The 25,716-nt window shown below is 48.0% G+C and overlaps 2 protein-coding genes across 3 annotated transcripts in view; one reads left to right on the plus strand and one right to left on the minus strand.

Annotated features, from left to right (window-relative positions):
* LIMS1 (LIM zinc finger domain containing 1) overlaps positions 1 to 25,716 on the minus strand; it is a 1,169,472-nt gene that overhangs the window by 312,796 nt on the left and 830,960 nt on the right. The window lies entirely within an intron of this gene.
* Positions 4,338 to 5,914, plus strand: LOC143818304 (speedy protein 1-A-like). The gene is made up of 3 exons (XM_077299658.1): positions 4,338 to 4,424; positions 5,071 to 5,153; positions 5,336 to 5,914. Exons 1-3 carry the CDS (start codon positions 4,377 to 4,379, stop codon positions 5,487 to 5,489), a joined length of 285 nt encoding a protein of 94 aa, XP_077155773.1. The 5' UTR covers positions 4,338 to 4,376; the 3' UTR covers positions 5,490 to 5,914.

Consider the following 25,716-nt stretch of genomic DNA (forward strand, 5'->3'; position numbering starts at 1 on the left):
TGATCTTTTTGCCCCCAAATTTTTATTTTCACAAGGGTAACAGGAGAAATTAGACCACAAAAGTTGTTGTGCAATTTCTCCTGAGTACGTCGATACCCCATATATGGGGGTAAACCACTGTTTGGGCGCACCGCAGAGCTTGGAAGAGAAGGAGTGTCGTTTTACTTTTTCAATGTAGAATTGGCTGGAATTGAGATCGGACGCCATGTCACGTTTGGAGAGCCGCTGATGTGCCTAAACAGTAGAGACCCCCCACATATGACACCATTTTGGAAACTAGACCCCTTAAGGAACTTATCTAGATGTGTGGTGAGCACTTTAAACCCCCAGGTGCTTCACAGAAGTTTATAACGTAGAGCCGTGAAAATAAAAAAATCGCATTTTTTCTACAAAAATGATCTTTTTGCCTCCAAATTTTTATTTTACCAAGGGTAACAGGAGAAAATGGCAGAAGCTGTTGTACAATTTGTCTTGAGTACGCCGACACCCTATATGTGGGGGTAAACCACTGTTTGGGCGCATGGCTGAGCTCGGAAGCAAAGGAGCGCCATTTGACTTTTCAATGCAAAATTGACTGGAATTGAGATCGGACGCCATGTCGCGTTTGGAGAGCCCCTGATGTGCCTAAACAGCAGAAACCCCCCAAAAGTGACCCCATTTTGGAAACTAGACCCCCCATGGAACTTATCTAGATGTGTAGTGAGAACTTTGAATGCCCAAGTGCATCACAGAAGTTTATAATGCAGAGTCGTGAAAATAAAAAATATATATTTTTTAACAATAAAGATTTTTTAGCCCCCAAGTTTTTATTTTCACAAGGGTAACAAGAGAAATTGGACCCCAAAAGTTGTTGTCCAATTTGTTCTGAGTATGCTGGTACCCCATATGTGGGGGTAAACCACTGTTTGGGCGCACGGCAGAGCTCGGAAGGGAAGGAGTGCCATTTTGGAATGCAGACTTTGATAGAATTGTCTGCGGGCGTTATGTTGCGTTTGCAGACCCCTAATGTACCTAAACAGTAGAAACCACCAACAAGTGACCCCATTTTGGAAAATAGACCCCCCAAGGAACTTATCTAGATATGTGGTGAGAACTTTGAATGCCCAAGTGCTTCACAGAAGTTTATAATGCAGAGTAGTGAAAATAAAAAATATTTTTTTTCCCACAAAAAAGATTTTTTTAGCCCCCAAATTTTTATTTTCACAAGGGTAACAAGAGAAATTGGACCCCAAAAGTTGTTGTCCAATTTGTCCTGAGTATGCTGGTACCCCATATGTGGGGGTAAACCACTGTTTGGGCGCACGGCAGAGCTCGGAAGGGAAGGAGCGCCATTTTGGAATGCAGACTTTGATAGAATTGTCTGCGGGCGTTATGGTGCGTTTGCAGACCCCTAATGTACCTAAACAGTAGAAACCCCCACAAGTGACCAAATTTTGGAAACTAGACCCCCTAAGGAACTTATCTAGATATGTGGTGAGAACTTTGAAAGCTCAAGTGCTTCACAGAAATTTATAATGCAGAGTAGTGAAAATAAAAAAATATATTTTTTTCCAACAAAAAAGATTTTTAGCCCCCAAGTTTTTATTTTCACAAGGGTAACAGGAGAAATTGGACTCCAAAAGTTGTTGTCCAATTTATCCCGAGTACGCTGATGCCCCATATGTGGGGGTAAACCACTGTTTGGGCGCACGGCAGAGCTCAGAAGGGAGGGAGTACCATTTGACTTTTTTAGCGCAAAATTGGCTGTCGTGTTTGGAGACCCCCTGATGTACCTAAACGGTGGAAACCCCCCAATTCTAACTCCAACCCTAACCCCAACACAGCCCTAACCCTAATCTCAACCCGATCCATAATCCTAATCACAACCCTAACGATAATCACAACCCTAACCCCAAAACAGGCCTAATCTCAACCCTAACCATAACCCTAATCAAAACCCTAAATCCAACACACCCCTAACCCTAATCCCAACCCTAACCCTAATCCCAACCCTAATCCCAAACGTAACACTAATCCCAACCCTAATCCAAACGCTAACCCTAATCCCAACTCTAACCCTAACTTTAGCCCCAACCCTAACTTTAGCCCCAACCCTAACCATAACTTTAGCCCCCGTCGTCACAAAAAAAGTTCAATGTAACCATTTTTTTGTACGTCGCGTCCGCCATTTCCGCGGATGCGTGGCCGTAACTCTGCCCCCTCCTCCCCAGGACATAGACTGGGCAGCGGATGCGTTGAAAAACTGCATCCGCTGCCCACGTTGTGCACAATTTTCACAACGTGCGTCGGTACATCGGGCCGACGCATTGCGACCGCCCCGTACCGACGCAAGTGTGAAAGAAGCCTAAGGCTACTTTCACACTAGCGTCGTACTCGGCCCATCGCAGTGTGTCGGGCCAACGTACCGACGCTAGCGTTGTAAGCGCCGCACAACGGGTGCAGCGGATGCTGTTTTTTCAACGCATCCGCTGCCCCATTGTGAGGTGCGGGGAGGCGGGGGCGGAGTTCCGGCCACGGATGCGCGGTCGGAAATGGCGGACACGTCGCACAAAAAAGTTACATGCAGTTTTTTTTGTGTCGACGGTCCGCCGAAGCACGACGCATCCGTCGCACGACGGATGCGACATGTGGCAATCCGTCGCAATGCGTCGCTAATGCAAGCCAATGGAGAAAAAACGCATCCTGCAAGCACTTTTGCAGGATGCGTTTTTTCTCCAACGACGCATTGCGACGGAAGCCAAAAAACGCTAGTGTGAAAGTAGCCTAACTCTAACCCTAGCCCTAACCCTAACCCTAAATTTAGCCCCAACCCTAACCCTAACCCTAACTCTAACCCTAACTCTAACCCTAACCCTAACCCTAACCCTAACTCTAACCCTAACCCTAACTCTAACCCTAACTCTAACCCTAACCCTAACCCTAACCCTAACCCTAACTCTAACCCTAACTCTAACCCTAACCCTAACCCTAACCCTAATTTTAGCCCCAACTTGTCTTCTCCTGCCGGCCAGCAGATGGCAGCAGATGGCGGGCGCACTGCGCATGCGCCCGCCATGATGAAAAAGCCGGCTGGCAGGAGAAGACAGAAGAGGACCCAGGGACCCCGGGTGAGTATGATAGGGTCCCCGAATCCCCCTATTTCTCTGTCCTCTGATGTGCGATCACATCAGAGGACAGAGAAATAACTGATCGCTTTTTTTTTTTTTTTTTGCGGTCGCCGCCGGTAAACTGTTGATTACCGGCGATCGCAAAGCAGGGGTCGGTGCAAACCGACCCCGATCATGTTCTTTGGGGTCTCGGCTACCCCCGGCAGCCGAGACCCCAAAGAACATCCGGGTGCCGGGCGGCGGGCGCACTGCGCGTGCGCCCGCCATTTTTTCCCGGAAAAAAGATGGCGGCGCCCATGGGGAGACACGAGGAGCACCGGGGGAGATAGGTAAGTATTGGGGGGCTATTGGGGGCCATCGGGGACCACATTTCTCTGTCCTCCGATGTGCGATCACATCGGAGGACAGAGAAATTAAACGGCAAATCGCGTTTTTTTTTTTGTTGCGACCGCCGGTAAACGGTTAATTACCGGCGATCGCAACTCGGGGGTCGGTAAAAACCCCCCGAATCATGTTCTCTGGGGTCTCGGCTACCCTCGGCAACCGAGACCCCAGAGAAAATCCGACTCTGGGGGGCGCTATTCACTTTTTCCACAGCGCCGTTAATTAACGGCGCTGTGGATTAAGTACCCTTAGCGGCCGCCGTTAAAAGGCGTATCGGCGGTCGTTAAGGGGTTAAGTAGAAAATAGGGTTTGTTTTGTTTACTAGCTACAGCGCCACGTCTGTCAATGTGTCATGTTGGGTATTACAACTCAGTACCAATGAAGTCAATAAAGCTGTAATACTACAACCCATGTAATGCAGGCTGTGGTAGTTAGGTTTTGGGTTACACATTAGGTTCATAGTATTACCCCACTAGAGATCCTATAGACAGAGCCATGCTCTGCATATTCAGGTATTACTTTTTCTGTATGTTTCAAGGAAGAAGAGTAAAGATGGCCATGAGGAAGCGGAAGAGAGAACTGATCGCCCAGTATGAAGAGGAATGGTAAGTAGATGAGGTTACATCACTGCAGTCATCACAATCCATACACTTACACCAGCAAATCCATAGTGACCGTACACATCACCATTACACATATTTATACCATTTACAGCACAAAACTAATGTCAGATCCCCATGAGGAGAACACACATCAGGATGTAAGTGAATTATGAGTAGCCATACAACGACCATATGCATGAGGCCTAATACTATATTATCTACCTCTTCTACCACAGTTCACTGTCTGCCACCCAGGAAGAAGCCAAGAGGAGGAAGACAGAAGATGACATCCCCCAGCCAGAAGAGCGGGCAGCTTTCGCCGCACTCCTTGGTAAGACTCATTGCACCTTCCAAGGTTTCCAGATATAAAGTATTAGATTATATGACATGTATTTTTATATTAATCTATTTTATGTGTATAATGGTAGAGAAACATGTAGGGAAGTGTTCTCCCTCAGCCTCCTATAGTTATACCTAGTATGATGCAGCAGCCAGGAGCGGTCACTATGTGGTGAGCAGTGTCGTGGCTTTGGTTTCACCTCAATAGTGATGGCATATCTTAAGGACAATTCTTCAGTATCTGATCAGTGGGTGTCGGGGGCCAAATCTCCAGCAGTCTGATATTTATGAGTTATTGTAAGGATAATCCATCATTAATGAAATGCTCTAATTTAACATTAATAGCATTAAAAAGGTTTTCATTACAAAGTTCATAGTGAAATAATTCTATTTTCTCATTTTTGTAGAAGAAGAATACATCAGGTGTTTTCTAGCCAGGGACAGCTGTCTTAAGATTTCGGACAAGGTATTATTGTAGTGAAGGATTAGAAATCATCCAAATTTGAGAAGATCCATCATAGGGAAATAAAGGGCTTATTCTTATGTAATAGTGTCCAGATATTACCAAACATAGGAATATACAGCTATATATGTTCTGTATTATATATACCCTCTAACTCTGCTTCTCATCCCTCTAGTATCTCCTCGCCATGGTCGTCACTTACTTCAGGAGAGCAGGACTGCGATCTTCAGAATATGGAACCTTCTTCTTTCCAGCTCTGTGAGTCTCTTTTGTTATTACACATTTATGTCTATAAATAACTTTACTTTATTTTATTGTAAAACCAAAAGATCTTTACTACCACTCAGGTAAAAACATGATAATTGTATTTGTTGTTATTTGTCTGTATTTTCTTCTGAAGTGGATTCTAATTTATTTGGTTTCATTTCTCTTCCCTCCAGGTTTTTAGCCAACCAGTTTGAAGAAGACGTGCCATATCAGAAGGAGATCTACCGCTGGGCCCACGGATGGACGTGCAGCATGAAGAAGGACCAACTGCTACAATTCCGCAATGTTCTTCTCACCAGGATGGAATTTCGAGCTTGGGTGGATTGAGCCACCTGTGATCAGGTTAGCAATATAAACATTAATAATATACAGCTGATCTGTAAATAGGTATCACAGCAGTATCTATATATATAATTGTCTAAGGGGTTTTCCGTCTGTCTGTCTGTCTGTCTGTCCTGGAAATCCCGCGTCTCTGATTGGTCGAGGCCGACGGGCACAGCATGGCGACGATGATGTCATAAAGGTTGCCTCGACCAATCAGCGACGGGCACAGTCTGCCGCGAATTCACCTCGACCAATCAGCGATGGGCACAGTATCGACGTAGATGTCATAATGGTTGCCATGGCGACGATGATGTCATAAAGGTTGCCTCGACCAATCAGCGACGGGCACAGTCTGCCGCGAATTCTGGAATCATCATTGTCCATATACTACAGGGACATGCATATTCTAGAATACCCGATGCGTTAGAATCGGGCCACAATCTATCTGTCTGTCTGTCCTGGAAATCCCGCCAGGCCTCGACCAATCAGCGACGGGCACAGCATGGCGACGATGATGTCATAAAGGTTGCCTTGACCAATCAGCGACAGGCACAGTCTGCCGTGAATTCGCCTCGACCAATCAGCGACGGGCACAGTATCGACGTAGATGTCATAATGGTTGCCATGGCGACGATGATGTCATAAAGGTTGCCTCAACCAATCAGCGATGGGCACAGTCTGCTGCGAATTCTGGAATCATCATTGTCCATATACTACGGGGACATGCATATTCTAGAATACCCGATGCGTTAGAATCGGGCCACAATCTAGTACATAAATAAATCCCCTAGACCTGATGGGGCGGTTGTACTTACTTTGAAAAGCCACGTCAAAATGATCTTGTAATGATTTTATGAATGCAGCCATAGCTGGATTTATGAAATGCTTGTTTTAATATCAAGCAAGAGAACTGATTAGAAAGTCATTCTGGGATGGATGTTCAGTCTTCACACCAGCATCATCAGGTCTAAAATATATGCAAATTGGATGATGATTAATGGTCACATATTTCCTTTGAACTCTGATTATAATCACTTATTTCATTCTAGATCATGGCACAAGACCCTGACCACTGGGCATGGAAGAGAGACAGGAATATCCATCACAGCTGGGCAATCCGTTGGTTCAGGAGGAACAATGCCCTACCCTGCTCTCTTTGCAACATCGTTCCATGCAAGAAGGAGGAAGGTGTGAATCTGTAATGCCGGGAAACAGAGCACAAGGAGAAGAACATAGCTGGAAGAGGAACATAGCTGCTGGATCGACAAGGAGAAGAACATGGCTGGAAGAGGAACAGTGCTGCTGGACTTGCAAGGAGAACAGCTAGAAGACATGACGGATGAAGACCTGGAGAAGGAAGAGAAGTATTCTTAATAGTCACACACAGAAAATGTACATCCCACTGTACACAGACAGCATACACACAGACACACACAGACACACCATATGCTGTACACACTATATTCTTTACACATAATTGTTAATTTTTCACACTTGTATTTCAAATGCACATCCCACTGTACACAGACAGCATACACACAGACACACACAGACACCTCATATGCTGGACACAAAGACACACTGTATACTTTACGCATAATTCTTACTTTTTCATACTTAGATTTCATAGCGCTAACCTCCCTTAGTATGCCCGGAGGAAGGGCAGTACTGCAGCCATGGTTTCCCTACAGGTTTCCACCACTGTGGACTGGATGCCTTTCTTGAAAAGTATAATGTTACAGGGTATATACACTAGATTCCTTGATAAGGCGTTGATCCAGGGAACTAGTCTGATTGCCGTATGTGGAGTCTGGAAGGAATTTTTTCCCCAATGTGGAGCTTACTCTTACCACATGGGGTTTTTTGCCTTCCCCTGGATCAACATGTTAGGGCATGTTAGGTTAGGCTATGGGTTGAACTAGATGGACTTAAAGTCTTCCTTCAACCTTAATAACTATGTTACTATGTTACTGGAGTTTTTTCCTGTCCTGAGTGTTGCTGTATGCTCTTTGTGAGTGATGGGAGGTAACCAGCACATATAATAAACTTCACACTATTTAAACTTTCCATGATGTGTCTGAGTCTTTATTTTATACTTTGATGTGTGGACAGGACCGCCATCAGATCAATACTGCCCTTACTGTTTTATGGGACCCGATGAGCAGAAGTAAAGATGGGGGGGGGGCGGACACAGTGATTTTGCTCCCTGGGTCCCAGGGTATAATAAAATAATGTGTGCATGTGCACACCTCAGTGCAGGTAAGCTCCCTGGGCTGCAAGGCCGTGCAACTCCAAAGGATTCCCTCTGCCTCTTCTGTGACATGCTGATGATGGTGAGTACATAATGATGTCATCACATGTACGCTCTACTCTCCAAGACACCAAAAATGGAGCTGCGCCTACAGGGGATCGTATGTGAGGTAATATAATTTTTTTTTTTAACAAAATGAATTAAATGGGCTTGAGGGAGAGAAAATGATGATGATTTGAGGGTGTGGGAAGGAAGACCATGAATGATAGATATAATTAGGTGGCGGAACGCAAATAATGATGCATTGGGAATGGGTGACGGCAAATGATTAATTGAGGGGGGACGGGGAAGTAAATGGTGGGGGGTAAGGAGAGCACATAATAATGATTTGAGGGCTGGGGAGAACAAATGATGATGAATTGGGGCCGAGTGGGGCATTTAAATATAATGAATCAGGTCAACGGGAGGTACAGAGTGTTGGGAGTTGACAATGCAGGAGTGTGACTGGTATTAAATTGGGGAAAGAGAACAAGTACTAATTAATTTATATATTTATTGGGTGGGGAAAGGGGCTATTTATAGTTAGTGAGGGTACAATGGTGGATTACAATTTATATTTGGAATGGTGGGTTGCATAATAGCTAATTTTATATTAATGGTGGGTGCACATCTTTATTCAACTGCATAGTGTAGAAGTTGGGGATTGTGCTATGGAAGCAGTGCTCTAGATCAATGTGTTACTTTCTGCAAAGACGAGTCCTGTATGGAAGAAGTGATGACGGTCTACGCAGAATGAAGAAGAAAAGCGAAGATGAAGGACTTCAACTAGAGACGTCACCGATGAGTCAATGTACTACCTGTACACTTCCACTATACACTGCATACTATGTACAGAGCACCTGTATATAATGTCATCGGTGATCACTGTATTACCTGTACACTGACACTATATACACAGCTCCTGTGTACAATGTCACTGGTGATCACTGCATTACCTGAACACTATACACTATATACAGAGCTACTGTGAATAATGGCACTAACGGTAATATCAGTAATGTGGTTTTTTTTAAATTAATGATCACTATTGTAGCACTCGGTAACTAGGTGGTGGTAATATTTGGTATGGTCATGATGTGAAGGTACTTGTCCCTTGTATGTGGTATTATTCGGTCACTATGTGGTGGTAATATGTGGTCTGGTCAGGGTTTGGTGGTATTTGTTCCTCGTATGTGGCATTAATCGGTCACTATGTGGTGGTAATATGTGGTCTGGTCAGGGTGTGGTGGTATTTGTCCCTTCTACAGTATGTGGTATTATTGGTCATTTAAAATAATGTATGTGACACATTCTCTTAAAGAACAATAAACAAAATATTCCTAAAAAGAGTCTTGGATATTTTAAGAAATATTTAAAGGAACCTGTCAGCAGGATTGTGCTGAGGAGCCTACAGACAGTGTCAGGTTGGTGCCGTTACACTGATCCAAATGATACCTGGGTTGATGAAATCCGTCTTGTGGTTGCTTTTTAATCTTTATTTTCAGTTTTCAGTTAGGTTCTCATGCTCTGGGGAGGCCTGTGGTGGAGGTCTTTATGTGGTGCTCTTCTTAGCTATTCATACTGATGGCTTTTGTGAGGTCACTGATCTCTCAGTGACCTGCCCCCTATTTGCACACTGACTATAATATGTTTTGAAAAAAAAAATCCCATTCAGCAGGCAGGCGCCAGTGGTTTACCAGAGAAAAAAATTGTCTCCACCAAGATAGCGCCAGTGGCGCCTGCACAGTAGCATCAATTGGCGATCCGATAGATGCTACTGTGCAGGCGTGACTGGTGCCATTTTGAGAGAGAATTGTATTTTTATCTGAATAAATTTATATCAGCAAATAAAGTAGTTAAATGCATATTAAAGATGCGATCTTGCTGCATTTGATGATCTGGAAACTAGATCCCAGAGATGCAATCCAAGGATCATTGGTTTACCAGAATCTATTACCCGTAGTCAGTTTACAAGTGTATGCACAATAGGCCTACCAAAATCTCTGGGCATTAATAAACAACTGAAAGTGAAACGCGCTCACAGAGTAGTGCCACCACCACCAGCTCCACAGGTATCTTCTGCTTATAAGTAGAGATGAGCCAATTTGTTCGGAAAATGATCACCAAACATAAATTCAGCACGAATATGGCACATTCGGATTCGTGATCGTAAATCCGAGCAAAATTTCATAAAATTGGAAAAAAGTTCTAAACATTTGGTAAAAGTGCACAAAAATATTTGCGTTACCACCAAAATATTTTCCGCACTTCAGTAATGATAATGGTGGTGTATCATGAGCATTTAGCATGTGTTTGATGAGGTGAGGGGGTTTGCAGAGCTCAGAGGCGCGGCGTCCTTGGAAGCACAGCACAGCAGTCTTTTTTTTCCCCTACTTTATGTGTGCACATTGCAGCTAGCCAATCAGGGTGCAGGAAACACCCACAATATCCTGACACCACAGCTTGTGTCATTGGCTGCTGAAATCACACGTCACTCTGCATATCAATAGCGGACATGTTGCTTTAGCGCCATTTTAACACTGATACAATGCAGAGAGGCTGCTCCTGAAGCTGCCACTGTTTGCATCAAGATTTCAGCTATTTAGTTAGGCGGTTGTATATCAGTCAGATAGTGTAGCTAGATAGTGTCCAGTGTGGCTGTTAAATTTACCTTCCAGCCCTTTTTTTCTGATTTGGCCATACTGAGGTTCACAAACAAATCCAGCAGGGCACGTGTTGTGCACTGCTTCTATTGTGATCCATGCACGATTATAGCATTATAATTCACATGTAGCTAGTGAAAAAATATTAAACAGCCTGCTGTATCCCACCTTGTAATTTAGTACTGTGGTGAAATATAACAGTCTTCAGACCTAAGGCATATAAAAAAAAGTTATAATTTTCCATATAAAAAAAAAAGTTATAATTTTTTCTGTTGCTAAATGTGAAACAGCTTGCTGTATCCCACATAGTCATTTTGTGGCAGAGATAGTGTAACCTGTCTGCAGACCTAAGCCACATTAAAACAAAATTATACCCTGCCTCTCCCCTACCTCCTCTCCTTCATCTGATTTTCCCCACCCTACTTTTTCTATCTGTCTCTCTATATCAATGTTATAATTTAAGATCTATAGGTGTGTACACATTGGGTTAGACTCCTTTCTTATAAAAAAAAGTAGGAAAATGAAGACAAACTTGTGGAATGAAAGATTGTAACTTCTACTATGATTAATCTTAACATGTACTATGTGACGACCTAATGAAAGAACTTTTGATAACATTCTATTGAAAAAACACACACACACTGTTATGTAGTTTTACATGATTATAATATAATAATAATTTTTATTTATATAGCGCCAACATATTCCGCAGCGCTTTACAAATTATAGAGGGGACTTGTACAGACAATAGACATTACAGCATAACAGAAATCACAGTTCAAAACACCAGTAGGAATGAGGGCCCTGCTCGCAAGCTTACAAACTATGATTGTTTATTTGTGTTATATAACCCAATAAAAAAAATGTTTAAACCAAACTAAAACAAAATTATAATTTTTCAGTTGCAAAAAGTTAGACAACCTGCTGTATCACACTTTGTCATTTGGGTTGAAATTAAGCGTAGAGGCCTGATCCAGAGGCCACAAACAAATTCTTCTGTTATTAACGTCATACAGTAAAGGACCTGACTTGAAAAATAGTTTGTAGCATCTAGTGTGTTATAGAGGCCTGATCCTTGGTCCCCCCAAAAATCCTTCTGTTATTAACGTCATACAGTAAGGGACCTGAGTTTAAAAAGAGTTTGTAGCATCTAGTGTGTTAAAGAGGCCTGATCCATAGGCCCCAAAAATAAATTCTTCTGTTATTAACGTCATACATTAAAGGACCTACCTTTAAAAAGAGTTTGTAGCATCTAGTGTGTTATAGAGGCCTGATACCTAGGCCCCAAAAATAAATTCTTCTGTTATTAACGTCATACATTAAAGGACCTATGTTTAAAAAGAGTTTGTAGCATCTAGTGTGTTATAGAGGCCTGACACATAGGCCACCAAAATAAAAATTCTTCTTTTATTAACGACATACAGTAAGGGACCTGAGTTTAAAAAGAGTTTGTAGCATCTAGTATGTTATAGAGGTCTGATCCATAGGACACAAAAATAAATTCTTCTATTATTAACATCATACATTAAGGGACCCGAGTAGAAATGGGTGGACACCTGGGTGTTCGGGTCCGGCGGGTTCGGACGAACAGTTACAAAAAGTTCGGGTTCGGGTACCAGAACAGGACCTGAACCCAAACCCAGACCCCATTCACTTGAATGGGGGGCCCGAACATCCAGTGTTTGCTGTGCTGTAATGTGCATGACAGCGCGGAAACCACCACTTCTGATCAGCGGTGAAATCATCCCTGCCGGTCAGAGAGCCACAGTTCCCACGCTGTCTAAATACAGCGGGTGCACTTAGTTGTGATCGGAGGTATAAAATTTACTTGATGTGACTGCAGCTGAGTTTAAAAAAGAGTTTGTAGAATTTAATGTGTTATAGAGGCCTGATCCATAGGCCACAAAGAAAAATTCTTCTGTTATTAACATCATACAGTAAGGGACCTACCTTTCAAAAGAGTTTGTAGTATGTAGTGTGTTATAGAGGCCTGATACATAGACCACAAACAAATTCTTCTGTTATTAACGTCACACAATAAATGACCTGACTTGAAAAATAGTTTTTAGCATCTAGTGTATTATAGAGGCCTGATTCTTGGTCCAAAGAAAAAAATATTTTTTCTGTGACTAGTGCAGCGCCCCAGAGTCCTGGTCGTTGCAGTACTGTGGCTCCGCCACTATGGGGAGCTATGGTGCGTCCGATGGCACTGAAGGAGTTCATCTGATCAGGTATCACAGACACCAATACATTTCACAGCCGGGCCTCCGGGGGGAGCTAAGGGTGCTATTCATTAGGCCACTCCCCACCATAGTGGGTAAACTGGGGGTCAGGCAGGAAGTTAGATCAGAAAGCTGACTGGGTTGGAACCAGGCAACACCTTGTGGCAGAGGGTGTTGTAGGGGAAGATACAGTAGGGTCTCTGTCAGGGGTGGGATCCTGACAGAGGCTTGGCAACGAGAACGAACGTAACGGGACCGTGCCTGCTCCGGGTAGCGGCGGTGCCCAAGAAAGGATTAGAAGAGAGATAGATTGTGCTGAGTGAGAAACGGGATCACGCAAAGGAGAAATACCAGTAGGAGTCGTGCTGTAAGACCGAAGCAACATCCTACTGAGGCGCACTACCGGTGGCCGGAACGCCGAGGGAGTAGAATAACATTCAGCTTCAAGCAATACTCCAAACAGCGGCAGGACAGTCAGTCTCAGGCGGGCTGTCTAACTCAAATCACCTATGAAGTCTTGGGAGGCAATTGTGGGAGAGGGGCGTCTCTAGGGTCCCGGAAGAACTCCAGGCCTACCCGTCAAACGGGTGCCGTTCCTACCCGAACCTCAGGGAGGGACGGAGGATTAGCAGAACATCATCTAGTCGAGTTGTGAGGGAACTTAAGAAACAGACACAACAGTTGTGGGGTACTTTCCGTAAGCGCAGCAGGGAAGGACTACAACACATAGCGCTAGGGGGAAGGCACAGATTTCCTCCTGTGAAGAGAACTCTGGAAGTGTCATTGGACCGGCCGGACTTGCGCAGCCTGGTGAGCCGTATTCTGGACTGAGGACTCAGAGATCTTCAGTAAAGAGGTAAAGAGACTGCAACCTGGTGTCCTCGTTATTTACCGCGACCTGCACCCCACAACTGCACCGTTACAACACCACTTATTGCACCGGACGTCCCCCCACTGACAGACAGGGCCACGGACCGGGTCTAGCCACCGTGACAACCCCAGAGCAGAGACTCAGAGGCCCGGCTCCGGGTACCCCTCGGCCCTGCGGCGGTGTGGGGGCGCTCCAACTTGGCGTCACGAACAGGATCTACTTAAGCCTGAAGAATCAGGTCATGTGTGCCTTGGGACTGTGATTTACTGTGCTTGGACTGTACTTTATTGCAAGAATTGTGCTGCGCCATTTACCGCCAAAATCCGCCGCCATTACAGCGCTGAGGAGAGCGCAGGAAGAGAAGAGGGGCGTGGAGTGGGCGTAGGCAAGCTGGAGAGCGCGAAAAACAATGGCCGCCCAGTCTAAATATTTCTGCACGGTGAGGACGTGTCCGTCAGCGGCAGAGATCCGCCTCCTAATCCTCAATGGAGGGCGAAGACCGAGAAAACGACACCGCCCACGAAGGAGAGAGCGGGAAAGAGACCAGGAAGCGACCCACGTAGAGGACGCCATGGCCAGCAGCTCTGAACCCGACAGTGGGGTTAAAGTGGAAATCTTCCCCGACTACCCGGATGAGCACAGCAGCCCGTCTTCCGTGGACAACACCAGATTCCTGAGGGCCGAGATGGAGGACTTATTCAACCAACTTCTCCAACTGAATGTGAGGGTCCAGGCTCCGCGCTTAGTGGTGCCGGCAGAGAGTTCCCGGACATCGGAGACCTCACCGGAGGAACCAGCGGGACCTGTCGCGGAAAGCGAACTCGCACCGGTTGGTGAGTCCGCCGATCCTGCCCCGCCAGCAGAGGGTGTGTTAGTGGGCCCCGTTGCAGCGCCCCCTCCCCCTGGGACTCATAAGCTCCAACATCTGTTGCCCTGGGAGGAAGCTACGGGCATGGAACATCGTATGAAGGCCCCGATCACACCAATCACCCTGTCCTGCGAGGCCCATGCGGAGCGCACGGTATACCGCTGGGTGAACCCCAGACCCGACCTCATGGGATTCCCCGTGGTGGAGACGCGGGAAGGGGAGATGGTGCAGGCCCTGAGCTGGGAGACATACCAGGCCCAGCTGGAACAGTAATGGAAGGAAGAGGACGAGGCGTACCGGGCTGGGATGGAGGCTTACCATCAGAAGGACCTGGCAGTAAAGGATCGGGCCCGCAAGGACCCCATCGCTCACCAGCCCCCGCGCAGGCAGGGCATTGTCACCACCTTTAAGCTCCGAGGAGGCTGGGGCTTTATTAAAGAACCGGGGTTATACGCGGAGGTCTTTGTTAACCGCCGGGACGTTGAGTCACACCTCAGGGAGGGTCACCCCGATCGAGACCTCTACCCGGGAGACAGTGTCATCTACACCAGACATTTCGGGGAGAAGGGGTGGTTCGCTCTGAATGTGCGCAAGAAGAGGCCAATGGAACCCCCGCCCAAGGTGCCGGAAAAACCGGCCCCTGTAGCCAAAGTGTCCCCGTGTGACCGGTCTGTGGCCACCTTGGTCACCCCCACCTGTACACTAACGGAAACTGTGACCTGCAGTCTGGCCACCACCACCACCACTGTAGTGGCCAAGGAGGCGCCTCCTCGAGTGACCGGTGTTCCTGCTGTGCCAGCACAGAGAGAAGTGGGAACACAGACCTTTATCACCGCACACGACCTGGTTGTGCAACAGACCCGAACCCATGGGGTGTACCTGGCAGCGGGAGTGGACCTGGAACCTGGACTGCAGGGGTTCACCCGCCAGGTGGCGCCTCGTGGGGGATTCTGAAAATGAGTAAGCATGAATGCTTTGATAATGTAAATAGTTCTACCCTTTAACTGTTTGTTCCTGTTTTGCTGCTGAACCCGTCTAGGGTTAACTTTTAAAAGGATCCCTTTGTTGACCCGGGATCCCAATTGTTTGGTTTGTTTTTCCACTTTTTGTTTCCTGTTATCAAGAACTGCCGCAATCATGAACAGTGCATGATACAAACTTATTGTAAATAGTTGCACCTTCTTAAAGGCGCTCCCTACTGGTTTTACTTAAAAAAGGACTCTTTGTGAAGATACCACACTGGAACCTTTGATGAGTAAGGACTGGTAGCTTGAGAAGAAATGCTACCTCATAGAGACTTGGTCCCTTCTTAAAGGGGATGTTCAATTGTTGCACTTAAACGGTGATATTGCTTTAAGACAGGTAGCAATAATGTTCGATGAAAGAAAGTGATGATAATGTGTACATGAGAAAGTTATATGTATCCAACCAGTTAATTGTGAAGAAATGATGATGATGTTTCTCGGAGGAAAAGGGATGATTGATAATGTTGATAGAAAGTGGGGATAGAAGGTAAACCCTGAGTCCTCCATAGAAAGTTAGTTTATTGTAAAGAAAGAGTTAATAATGTGTTACAGATTACAGAAAGTGAACCCGTAGGGGTTAGGTAGTGAGTCCTCCAAGGAGCCATACGTAGATGGCTCAGTGCTTCTAAAACTGAAAGTAATGTTATGATCTATACTGTGTATAGAAGTTGAAAAGGCGGTAGGCCCTGGCTGAACGGGGCGGTCCTGTAACAGAAAGGAGAGGCAGTAGGTCTGGTGCCGATAGGACAGGCGGTCCTGCAGATTTAAAGAAGGAGAATGAAAAAGTTAAATTACCTTATAATGTGATTATAGGAAGGTCTTTAGTGGATATGGAGTGTATGTCCTTAAAGGCAACGTTAAAGTATTGTTCAGCAATTTTTGCACTTAGTAGAATACCCGGTTGGGTAAGAAGAGTTATTTATAGCATGTTGCTATGTTATTTAACCATGTTTGTAACGTTCAAGTGTCCTTACCTCCCATAAAGGGAAGCCTGTTCAAGTATACTTATTGTTATTGCACTCAACAAAATTGTATGTCTTTTTGCTAAACTTGTATTGTTGTTTTCTTCCCAGTCCCGGAGTACTGTGTTTAACCAGGGGGGAGTGCAGCGCCCCAGAGTCCTGGTCGTTGCAGTACTGTGGCTCCGCCACTATGGGGAGCTATGGTGCGTCCGATGGCACTGAAGGAGTTCATCTGATCAGGTATCACAGACACCAATACATTTCACAGCCGGGCCTCCGGGGGGAGCTAAGGGTGCTATTCATTAGGCCACTCCCCACCATAGTGGGTAAACTGGGGGTCAGGCAGGAAGTTAGATCAGAAAGCTGACTGGGTTGGAACCAGGCAACACCTTGTGGCAGAGGGTGTTGTAGGGGAAGATACAGTAGGGTCTCTGTCAGGGGTGGGATCCTGACAGAGGCTTGGCAACGAGAACGAACGTAACGGGACCGTGCCTGCTCCGGGTAGCGGCGGTGCCCAAGAAAGGATTAGAAGAGAGATAGATTGTGCTGAGTGAGAAACGGGATCACGCAAAGGAGAAATACCAGTAGGAGTCGTGCTGTAAGACCGAAGCAACATCCTACTGAGGCGCACTACCGGTGGCCGGAACGCCGAGGGAGTAGAATAACATTCAGCTTCAAGCAATACTCCAAACAGCGGCAGGACAGTCAGTCTCAGGCGGGCTGTCTAACTCAAATCACCTATGAAGTCTTGGGAGGCAATTGTGAGAGAGGGGCGTCTCTAGGGTCCCGGAAGAACTCCAGGCCTACCCGTCAAACGGGTGCCGTTCCTACCCGAACCTCAGGGAGGGACGGAGGATTAGCAGAACATCATCTAGTCGAGTTGTGAGGGAACTTAAGAAACAGACACAACAGTTGTGGGGTACTTTCCGTAAGCGCAGCAGGGAAGGACTACAACACATAGCGCTAGGGGGAAGGCACAGATTTCCTCCTGTGAAGAGAACTCTGGAAGTGTCATTGGACCGGCCGGACTTGCGCAGCCTGGTGAGCCGTATTCTGGACTGAGGACTCAGAGATCTTCAGTAAAGAGGTAAAGAGACTGCAACCTGGTGTCCTCGTTATTTACCGCGACCTGCACCCCACAACTGCACCGTTACAACACCACTTATTGCACCGGACGTCCCCCCACTGACAGACAGGGCCACGGACCGGGTCTAGCCACCGTGACAACCCCAGAGCAGAGACTCAGAGGCCCGGCTCCGGGTACCCCTCGGCCCTGCGGCGGTGTGGGGGCGCTCCAACTTGGCGTCACGAACAGGATCTACTTAAGCCTGAAGAATCAGGTCATGTGTGCCTTGGGACTGTGATTTACTGTGCTTGGACTGTACTTTATTGCAAGAATTGTGCTGCGCCATTTACCGCCAAAATCCGCCGCCATTACAGCGCTGAGGAGAGCGCAGGAAGAGAAGAGGGGCGTGGAGTGGGCGTAGGCAAGCTGGAGAGCGCGAAAAACAATGGCCGCCCAGTCTAAATATTTCTGCACGGTGAGGACGTGTCCGTCAGCGGCAGAGATCCGCCTCCTAATCCTCAATGGAGGGCGAAGACCGAGAAAACGACACCGCCCACGAAGGAGAGAGCGGGAAAGAGACCAGGAAGCGACCCACGTAGAGGACGCCATGGCCAGCAGCTCTGAACCCGACAGTGGGGTTAAAGTGGAAATCTTCCCCGACTACCCGGATGAGCACAGCAGCCCGTCTTCCGTGGACAACACCAGATTCCTGAGGGCCGAGATGGAGGACTTATTCAACCAACTTCTCCAACTGAATGTGAGGGTCCAGGCTCCGCGCTTAGTGGTGCCGGCAGAGAGTTCCCGGACATCGGAGACCTCACCGGAGGAACCAGCGGGACCTGTCGCGGAAAGCGAACTCGCACCGGTTGGTGAGTCCGCCGATCCTGCCCCGCCAGCAGAGGGTGTGTTAGTGGGCCCCGTTGCAGCGCCCCCTCCCCCTGGGACTCATAAGCTCCAACATCTGTTGCCCTGGGAGGAAGCTACGGGCATGGAACATCGTATGAAGGCCCCGATCACACCAATCACCCTGTCCTGCGAGGCCCATGCGGAGCGCACGGTATACCGCTGGGTGAACCCCAGACCCGACCTCATGGGATTCCCCGTGGTGGAGACGCGGGAAGGGGAGATGGTGCAGGCCCTGAGCTGGGAGACATACCAGGCCCAGCTGGAACAGTAATGGAAGGAAGAGGACGAGGTGTACCGGGCTGGGATGGAGGCTTACCATCAGAAGGACCTGGCAGTAAAGGATCGGGCCCGCAAGGACCCCATCGCTCACCAGCCCCCGCGCAGGCAGGGCATTGTCACCACCTTTAAGCTCCGAGGAGGCTGGGGCTTTATTAAAGAACCGGGGTTATACGCGGAGGTCTTTGTTAACCGCCGGGACGTTGAGTCACACCTCAGGGAGGGCCACCCCGATCGAGACCTCTACCCGGGAGACAGTGTCATCTACACCAGACATTTCGGGGAGAAGGGGTGGTTCGCTCTGAATGTGCGCAAGAAGAGGCCAATGGAACCCCCGCCCAAGGTGCCGGAAAAACCGGCCCCTGTAGCCAAAGTGTCCCCGTGTGACCGGTCTGTGGCCACCTTGGTCACCCCCACCTGTACACTAACGGAAACTGTGACCTGCAGTCTGGCCACCACCACCACCACTGTAGTGGCCAAGGAGGCGCCTCCTCGAGTGACCGGTGTTCCTGCTGTGCCAGCACAGAGAGAAGTGGGAACACAGACCTTTATCACCGCACACGACCTGGTTGTGCAACAGACCCGAACCCATGGGGTGTACCTGGCAGCGGGAGTGGACCTGGAACCTGGACTGCAGGGGTTCACCCGCCAGGTGGCGCCTCGTGGGGGATTCTGAAAATGAGTAAGCATGAATGCTTTGATAATGTAAATAGTTCTACCCTTTAACTGTTTGTTCCTGTTTTGCTGCTGAACCCGTCTAGGGTTAACTTTTAAAAGGATCCCTTTGTTGACCCGGGATCCCAATTGTTTGGTTTGTTTTTCCACTTTTTGTTTCCTGTTATCAAGAACTGCCGCAATCATGAACAGTGCATGATACAAACTTATTGTAAATAGTTGCACCTTCTTAAAGGCGCTCCCTACTGGTTTTACTTAAAAAAGGACTCTTTGTGAAGATACCACACTGGAACCTTTGATGAGTAAGGACTGGTAGCTTGAGAAGAAATGCTACCTCATAGAGACTTGGTCCCTTCTTAAAGGGGATGTTCAATTGTTGCACTTAAACGGTGATATTGCTTTAAGACAGGTAGCAATAATGTTCGATGAAAGAAAGTGATGATAATGTGTACATGAGAAAGTTATATGTATCCAACCAGTTAATTGTGAAGAAATGATGATGATGTTTCTCGGAGGAAAAGGGATGATTGATAATGTTGATAGAAAGTGGGGATAGAAGGTAAACCCTGAGTCCTCCATAGAAAGTTAGTTTATTGTAAAGAAAGAGTTAATAATGTGTTACAGATTACAGAAAGTGAACCCGTAGGGGTTAGGTAGTGAGTCCTCCAAGGAGCCATACGTAGATGGCTCAGTGCTTCTAAAACTGAAAGTAATGTTATGATCTATACTGTGTATAGAAGTTGAAAAGGCGGTAGGCCCTGGCTGAACGGGGCGGTCCTGTAACAGAAAGGAGAGGCAGTAGGTCTGGTGCCGATAGGACAGGCGGTCCTGCAGATTTAAAGAAGGAGAATGAAAAAGTTAAATTACCTTATAATGTGATTATAGGAAGGTCTTTAGTGGATATGGAGTGTATGTCCTTAAAGGCAACGTTAAAGTATTGTTCAGCAATTTTTGCACTTAGTAGAATACCCGGTTGGGTAAGAAGAGTTATTTATAGCATGTTGCTATGTTATTTAACCATGTTTGTAACGTTCAAGTGTCCTTACCTCCCATAAAGGGAAGCCTGTTCAAGTATACTTATTGTTATTGCACTCAACAAAATTGTATGTCTTTTTGCTAAACTTGTATTGTTGTTTTCTTCCCAGTCCCGGAGTACTGTGTTTAACCAGGGGGGAGTGCAGCGCCCCAGAGTCCTGGTCGTTGCAGTACTGTGGCTCCGCCACTATGGGGAGCTATGGTGCGTCCGATGGCACTGAAGGAGTTCATCTGATCAGGTATCACAGACACCAATACATTTCACAGCCGGGCCTCCGGGGGGAGCTAAGGGTGCTATTCATTAGGCCACTCCCCACCATAGTGGGTAAACTGGGGGTCAGGCAGGAAGTTAGATCAGAAAGCTGACTGGGTTGGAACCAGGCAACACCTTGTGGCAGAGGGTGTTGTAGGGGAAGATACAGTAGGGTCTCTGTCAGGGGTGGGATCCTGACAGAGGCTTGGCAACGAGAACGAACGTAACGGGACCGTGCCTGCTCCGGGTAGCGGCGGTGCCCAAGAAAGGATTAGAAGAGAGATAGATTGTGCTGAGTGAGAAACGGGATCACGCAAAGGAGAAATACCAGTAGGAGTCGTGCTGTAAGACCGAAGCAACATCCTACTGAGGCGCACTACCGGTGGCCGGAACGCCGAGGGAGTAGAATAACATTCAGCTTCAAGCAATACTCCAAACAGCGGCAGGACAGTCAGTCTCAGGCGGGCTGTCTAACTCAAATCACCTATGAAGTCTTGGGAGGCAATTGTGGGAGAGGGGCGTCTCTAGGGTCCCGGAAGAACTCCAGGCCTACCCGTCAAACGGGTGCCGTTCCTACCCGAACCTCAGGGAGGGACGGAGGATTAGCAGAACATCATCTAGTCGAGTTGTGAGGGAACTTAAGAAACAGACACAACAGTTGTGGGGTACTTTCCGTAAGCGCAGCAGGGAAGGACTACAACACATAGCGCTAGGGGGAAGGCACAGATTTCCTCCTGTGAAGAGAACTCTGGAAGTGTCATTGGACCGGCCGGACTTGCGCAGCCTGGTGAGCCGTATTCTGGACTGAGGACTCAGAGATCTTCAGTAAAGAGGTAAAGAGACTGCAACCTGGTGTCCTCGTTATTTACCGCGACCTGCACCCCACAACTGCACCGTTACAACACCACTTATTGCACCGGATGTCCCCCCACTGACAGACAGGGCCACGGACCGGGTCTAGCCACCGTGACAACCCCAAAGCAGAGACTCAGAGGCCCGGCTCCGGGTACCCCTCGGCCCTGCGGCGGTGTGGGGGCGCTCCAACTTGGCGTCACGAACAGGATCTACTTAAGCCTGAAGAATCAGGTCATGTGTGCCTTGGGACTGTGATTTACTGTGCTTGGACTGTACTTTATTGCAAGAATTGTGCTGCGCCATTTACCGCCAAAATCCGCCGCCATTACAGCGCTGAGGAGAGCGCAGGAAGAGAAGAGGGGCGTGGAGTGGGCGTAGGCAAGCTGGAGAGCGCGAAAAACAATGGCCGCCCAGTCTAAATATTTCTGCACGGTGAGGACGTGTCCGTCAGCGGCAGAGATCCGCCTCCTAATCCTCAATGGAGGGCGAAGACCGAGAAAACGACACCGCCCACGAAGGAGAGAGCGGGAAAGAGACCAGGAAGCAACCCACGTAGAGGACGCCATGGCCAGCAGCTCTGAACCCGACAGTGGGGTTAAAGTGGAAATCTTCCCCGACTACCCGGATGAGCACAGCAGCCCGTCTTCCGTGGACAACACCAGATTCCTGAGGGCCGAGATGGAGGACTTATTCAACCAACTTCTCCAACTGAATGTGAGGGTCCAGGCTCCGCGCTTAGTGGTGCCGGCAGAGAGTTCCCGGACATCGGAGACCTCACCGGAGGAACCAGCGGGACCTGTCGCGGAAAGCGAACTCGCACCGGTTGGTGAGTCCGCCGATCCTGCCCCGCCAGCAGAGGGTGTGTTAGTGGGCCCCGTTGCAGCGCCCCCTCCCCCTGGGACTCATAAGCTCCAACATCTGTTGCCCTGGGAGGAAGCTACGGGCATGGAACATCGTATGAAGGCCCCGATCACACCAATCACCCTGTCCTGCGAGGCCCATGCGGAGCGCACGGTATACCGCTGGGTGAACCCCAGACCCGACCTCATGGGATTCCCCGTGGTGGAGACGCGGGAAGGGGAGATGGTGCAGGCCCTGAGCTGGGAGACATACCAGGCCCAGCTGGAACAGTAATGGAAGGAAGAGGACGAGGCGTACCGGGCTGGGATGGAGGCTTACCATCAGAAGGACCTGGCAGTAAAGGATCGGGCCCGCAAGGACCCCATCGCTCACCAGCCCCCGCGCAGGCAGGGCATTGTCACCACCTTTAAGCTCCGAGGAGGCTGGGGCTTTATTAAAGAACCGGGGTTATACGCGGAGGTCTTTGTTAACCGCCGGGACGTTGAGTCACACCTCAGGGAGGGCCACCCCGATCGAGACCTCTACCCGGGAGACAGTGTCATCTACACCAGACATTTCGGGGAGAAGGGGTGGTTCGCTCTGAATGTGCGCAAGAAGAGGCCAATGGAACCCCCGCCCAAGGTGCCGGAAAAACCGGCCCCTGTAGCCAAAGTGTCCCCGTGTGACCGGTCTGTGGCCACCTTGGTCACCCCCACCTGTACACTAACGGAAACTGTGACCTGCAGTCTGGCCACCACCACCACCACTGTAGTGGCCAAGGAGGCGCCTCCTCGAGTGACCGGTGTTCCTGCTGTGCCAGCACAGAGAGAAGTGGGAACACAGACCTTTATCACCGCACACGACCTGGTTGTGCAACAGACCCGAACCCATGGGGTGTACCTGGCAGCGGGAGTGGACCTGGAACCTGGACTGCAGGGGTTCACCCGCCAGGTGGCGCCTCGTGGGGGATTCTGAAAATGAGTAAGCATGAATGCTTTGATAATGTAAATAGTTCTACCCTTTAACTGTTTGTTCCTGTTTTGCTGCTGAACCCGTCTAGGGTTAACTTTTAAAAGGATCCCTTTGTTGACCCGGGATCCCAATTGTTTGGTTTGTTTTTCCACTTTTTGTTTCCTGTTATCAAGAACTGCCGCAATCATGAACAGTGCATGATACAAACTTATTGTAAATAGTTGCACCTTCTTAAAGGCGCTCCCTACTGGTTTTACTTAAAAAAGGACTCTTTGTGAAGATACCACACTGGAACCTTTGATGAGTAAGGACTGGTAGCTTGAGAAGAAATGCTACCTCATAGAGACTTGGTCCCTTCTTAAAGGGGATGTTCAATTGTTGCACTTAAACGGTGATATTGCTTTAAGACAGGTAGCAATAATGTTCGATGAAAGAAAGTGATGATAATGTGTACATGAGAAAGTTATATGTATCCAACCAGTTAATTGTGAAGAAATGATGATGATGTTTCTCGGAGGAAAAGGGATGATTGATAATGTTGATAGAAAGTGGGGATAGAAGGTAAGCCCTGAGTCCTCCATAGAAAGTTAGTTTATTGTAAAGAAAGAGTTAATAATGTGTTACAGATTACAGAAAGTGAACCCGTAGGGGTTAGGTAGTGAGTCCTCCAAGGAGCCATACGTAGATGGCTCAGTGCTTCTAAAACTGAAAGTAATGTTATGATCTATACTGTGTATAGAAGTTGAAAAGGCGGTAGGCCCTGGCTGAACGGGGCGGTCCTGTAACAGAAAGGAGAGGCAGTAGGTCTGGTGCCGATAGGACAGGCGGTCCTGCAGATTTAAAGAAGGAGAATGAAAAAGTTAAATTACCTTATAATGTGATTATAGGAAGGTCTTTAGTGGATATGGAGTGTATGTCCTTAAAGGCAACGTTAAAGTATTGTTCAGCAATTTTTGCACTTAGTAGAATACCCGGTTGGGTAAGAAGAGTTATTTATAGCATGTTGCTATGTTATTTAACCATGTTTGTAACGTTCAAGTGTCCTTACCTCCCATAAAGGGAAGCCTGTTCAAGTATACTTATTGTTATTGCACTCAACAAAATTGTATGTCTTTTTGCTAAACTTGTATTGTTGTTTTCTTCCCAGTCCCGGAGTACTGTGTTTAACCAGGGGGGAGTGCAGCGCCCCAGAGTCCTGGTCGTTGCAGTACTGTGGCTCCGCCACTATGGGGAGCTATGGTGCGTCCGATGGCACTGAAGGAGTTCATCTGATCAGGTATCACAGACACCAATACATTTCACAGCCGGGCCTCCGGGGGGAGCTAAGGGTGCTATTCATTAGGCCACTCCCCACCATAGTGGGTAAACTGGGGGTCAGGCAGGAAGTTAGATCAGAAAGCTGACTGGGTTGGAACCAGGCAACACCTTGTGGCAGAGGGTGTTGTAGGGGAAGATACAGTAGGGTCTCTGTCAGGGGTGGGATCCTGACAGAGGCTTGGCAACGAGAACGAACGTAACGGGACCGTGCCTGCTCCGGGTAGCGGCGGTGCCCAAGAAAGGATTAGAAGAGAGATAGATTGTGCTGAGTGAGAAACGGGATCACGCAAAGGAGAAATACCAGTAGGAGTCGTGCTGTAAGACCGAAGCAACATCCTACTGAGGCGCACTACCGGTGGCCGGAACGCCGAGGGAGTAGAATAACATTCAGCTTCAAGCAATACTCCAAACAGCGGCAGGACAGTCAGTCTCAGGCGGGCTGTCTAACTCAAATCACCTATGAAGTCTTGGGAGGCAATTGTGGGAGAGGGGCGTCTCTAGGGTCCCGGAAGAACTCCAGGCCTACCCGTCAAACGGGTGCCGTTCCTACCCGAACCTCAGGGAGGGACGGAGGATTAGCAGAACATCATCTAGTCGAGTTGTGAGGGAACTTAAGAAACAGACACAACAGTTGTGGGGTACTTTCCGTAAGCGCAGCAGGGAAGGACTACAACACATAGCGCTAGGGGGAAGGCACAGATTTCCTCCTGTGAAGAGAACTCTGGAAGTGTCATTGGACCGGCCGGACTTGCGCAGCCTGGTGAGCCGTATTCTGGACTGAGGACTCAGAGATCTTCAGTAAAGAGGTAAAGAGACTGCAACCTGGTGTCCTCGTTATTTACCGCGACCTGCACCCCACAACTGCACCGTTACAACACCACTTATTGCACCGGACGTCCCCCCACTGACAGACAGGGCCACGGACCGGGTCTAGCCACCGTGACAACCCCAGAGCAGAGACTCAGAGGCCCGGCTCCGGGTACCCCTCGGCCCTGCGGCGGTGTGGGGGCGCTCCACTAACAAGATACAACACGCCATATTTCAACTTTGAATTTACTGTTGCTGAAATTCCTCTGTTGCAGAGGTGGTGCAGAGTTTAAAATATAATTTTTGTTTGTTAAAGGGAACCTGTCC

This window comes from Ranitomeya variabilis, chromosome 3 (genome assembly GCF_051348905.1).
Source record: "Ranitomeya variabilis isolate aRanVar5 chromosome 3, aRanVar5.hap1, whole genome shotgun sequence".
Lineage (NCBI taxonomy): Eukaryota > Metazoa > Chordata > Amphibia > Anura > Dendrobatidae > Ranitomeya > Ranitomeya variabilis.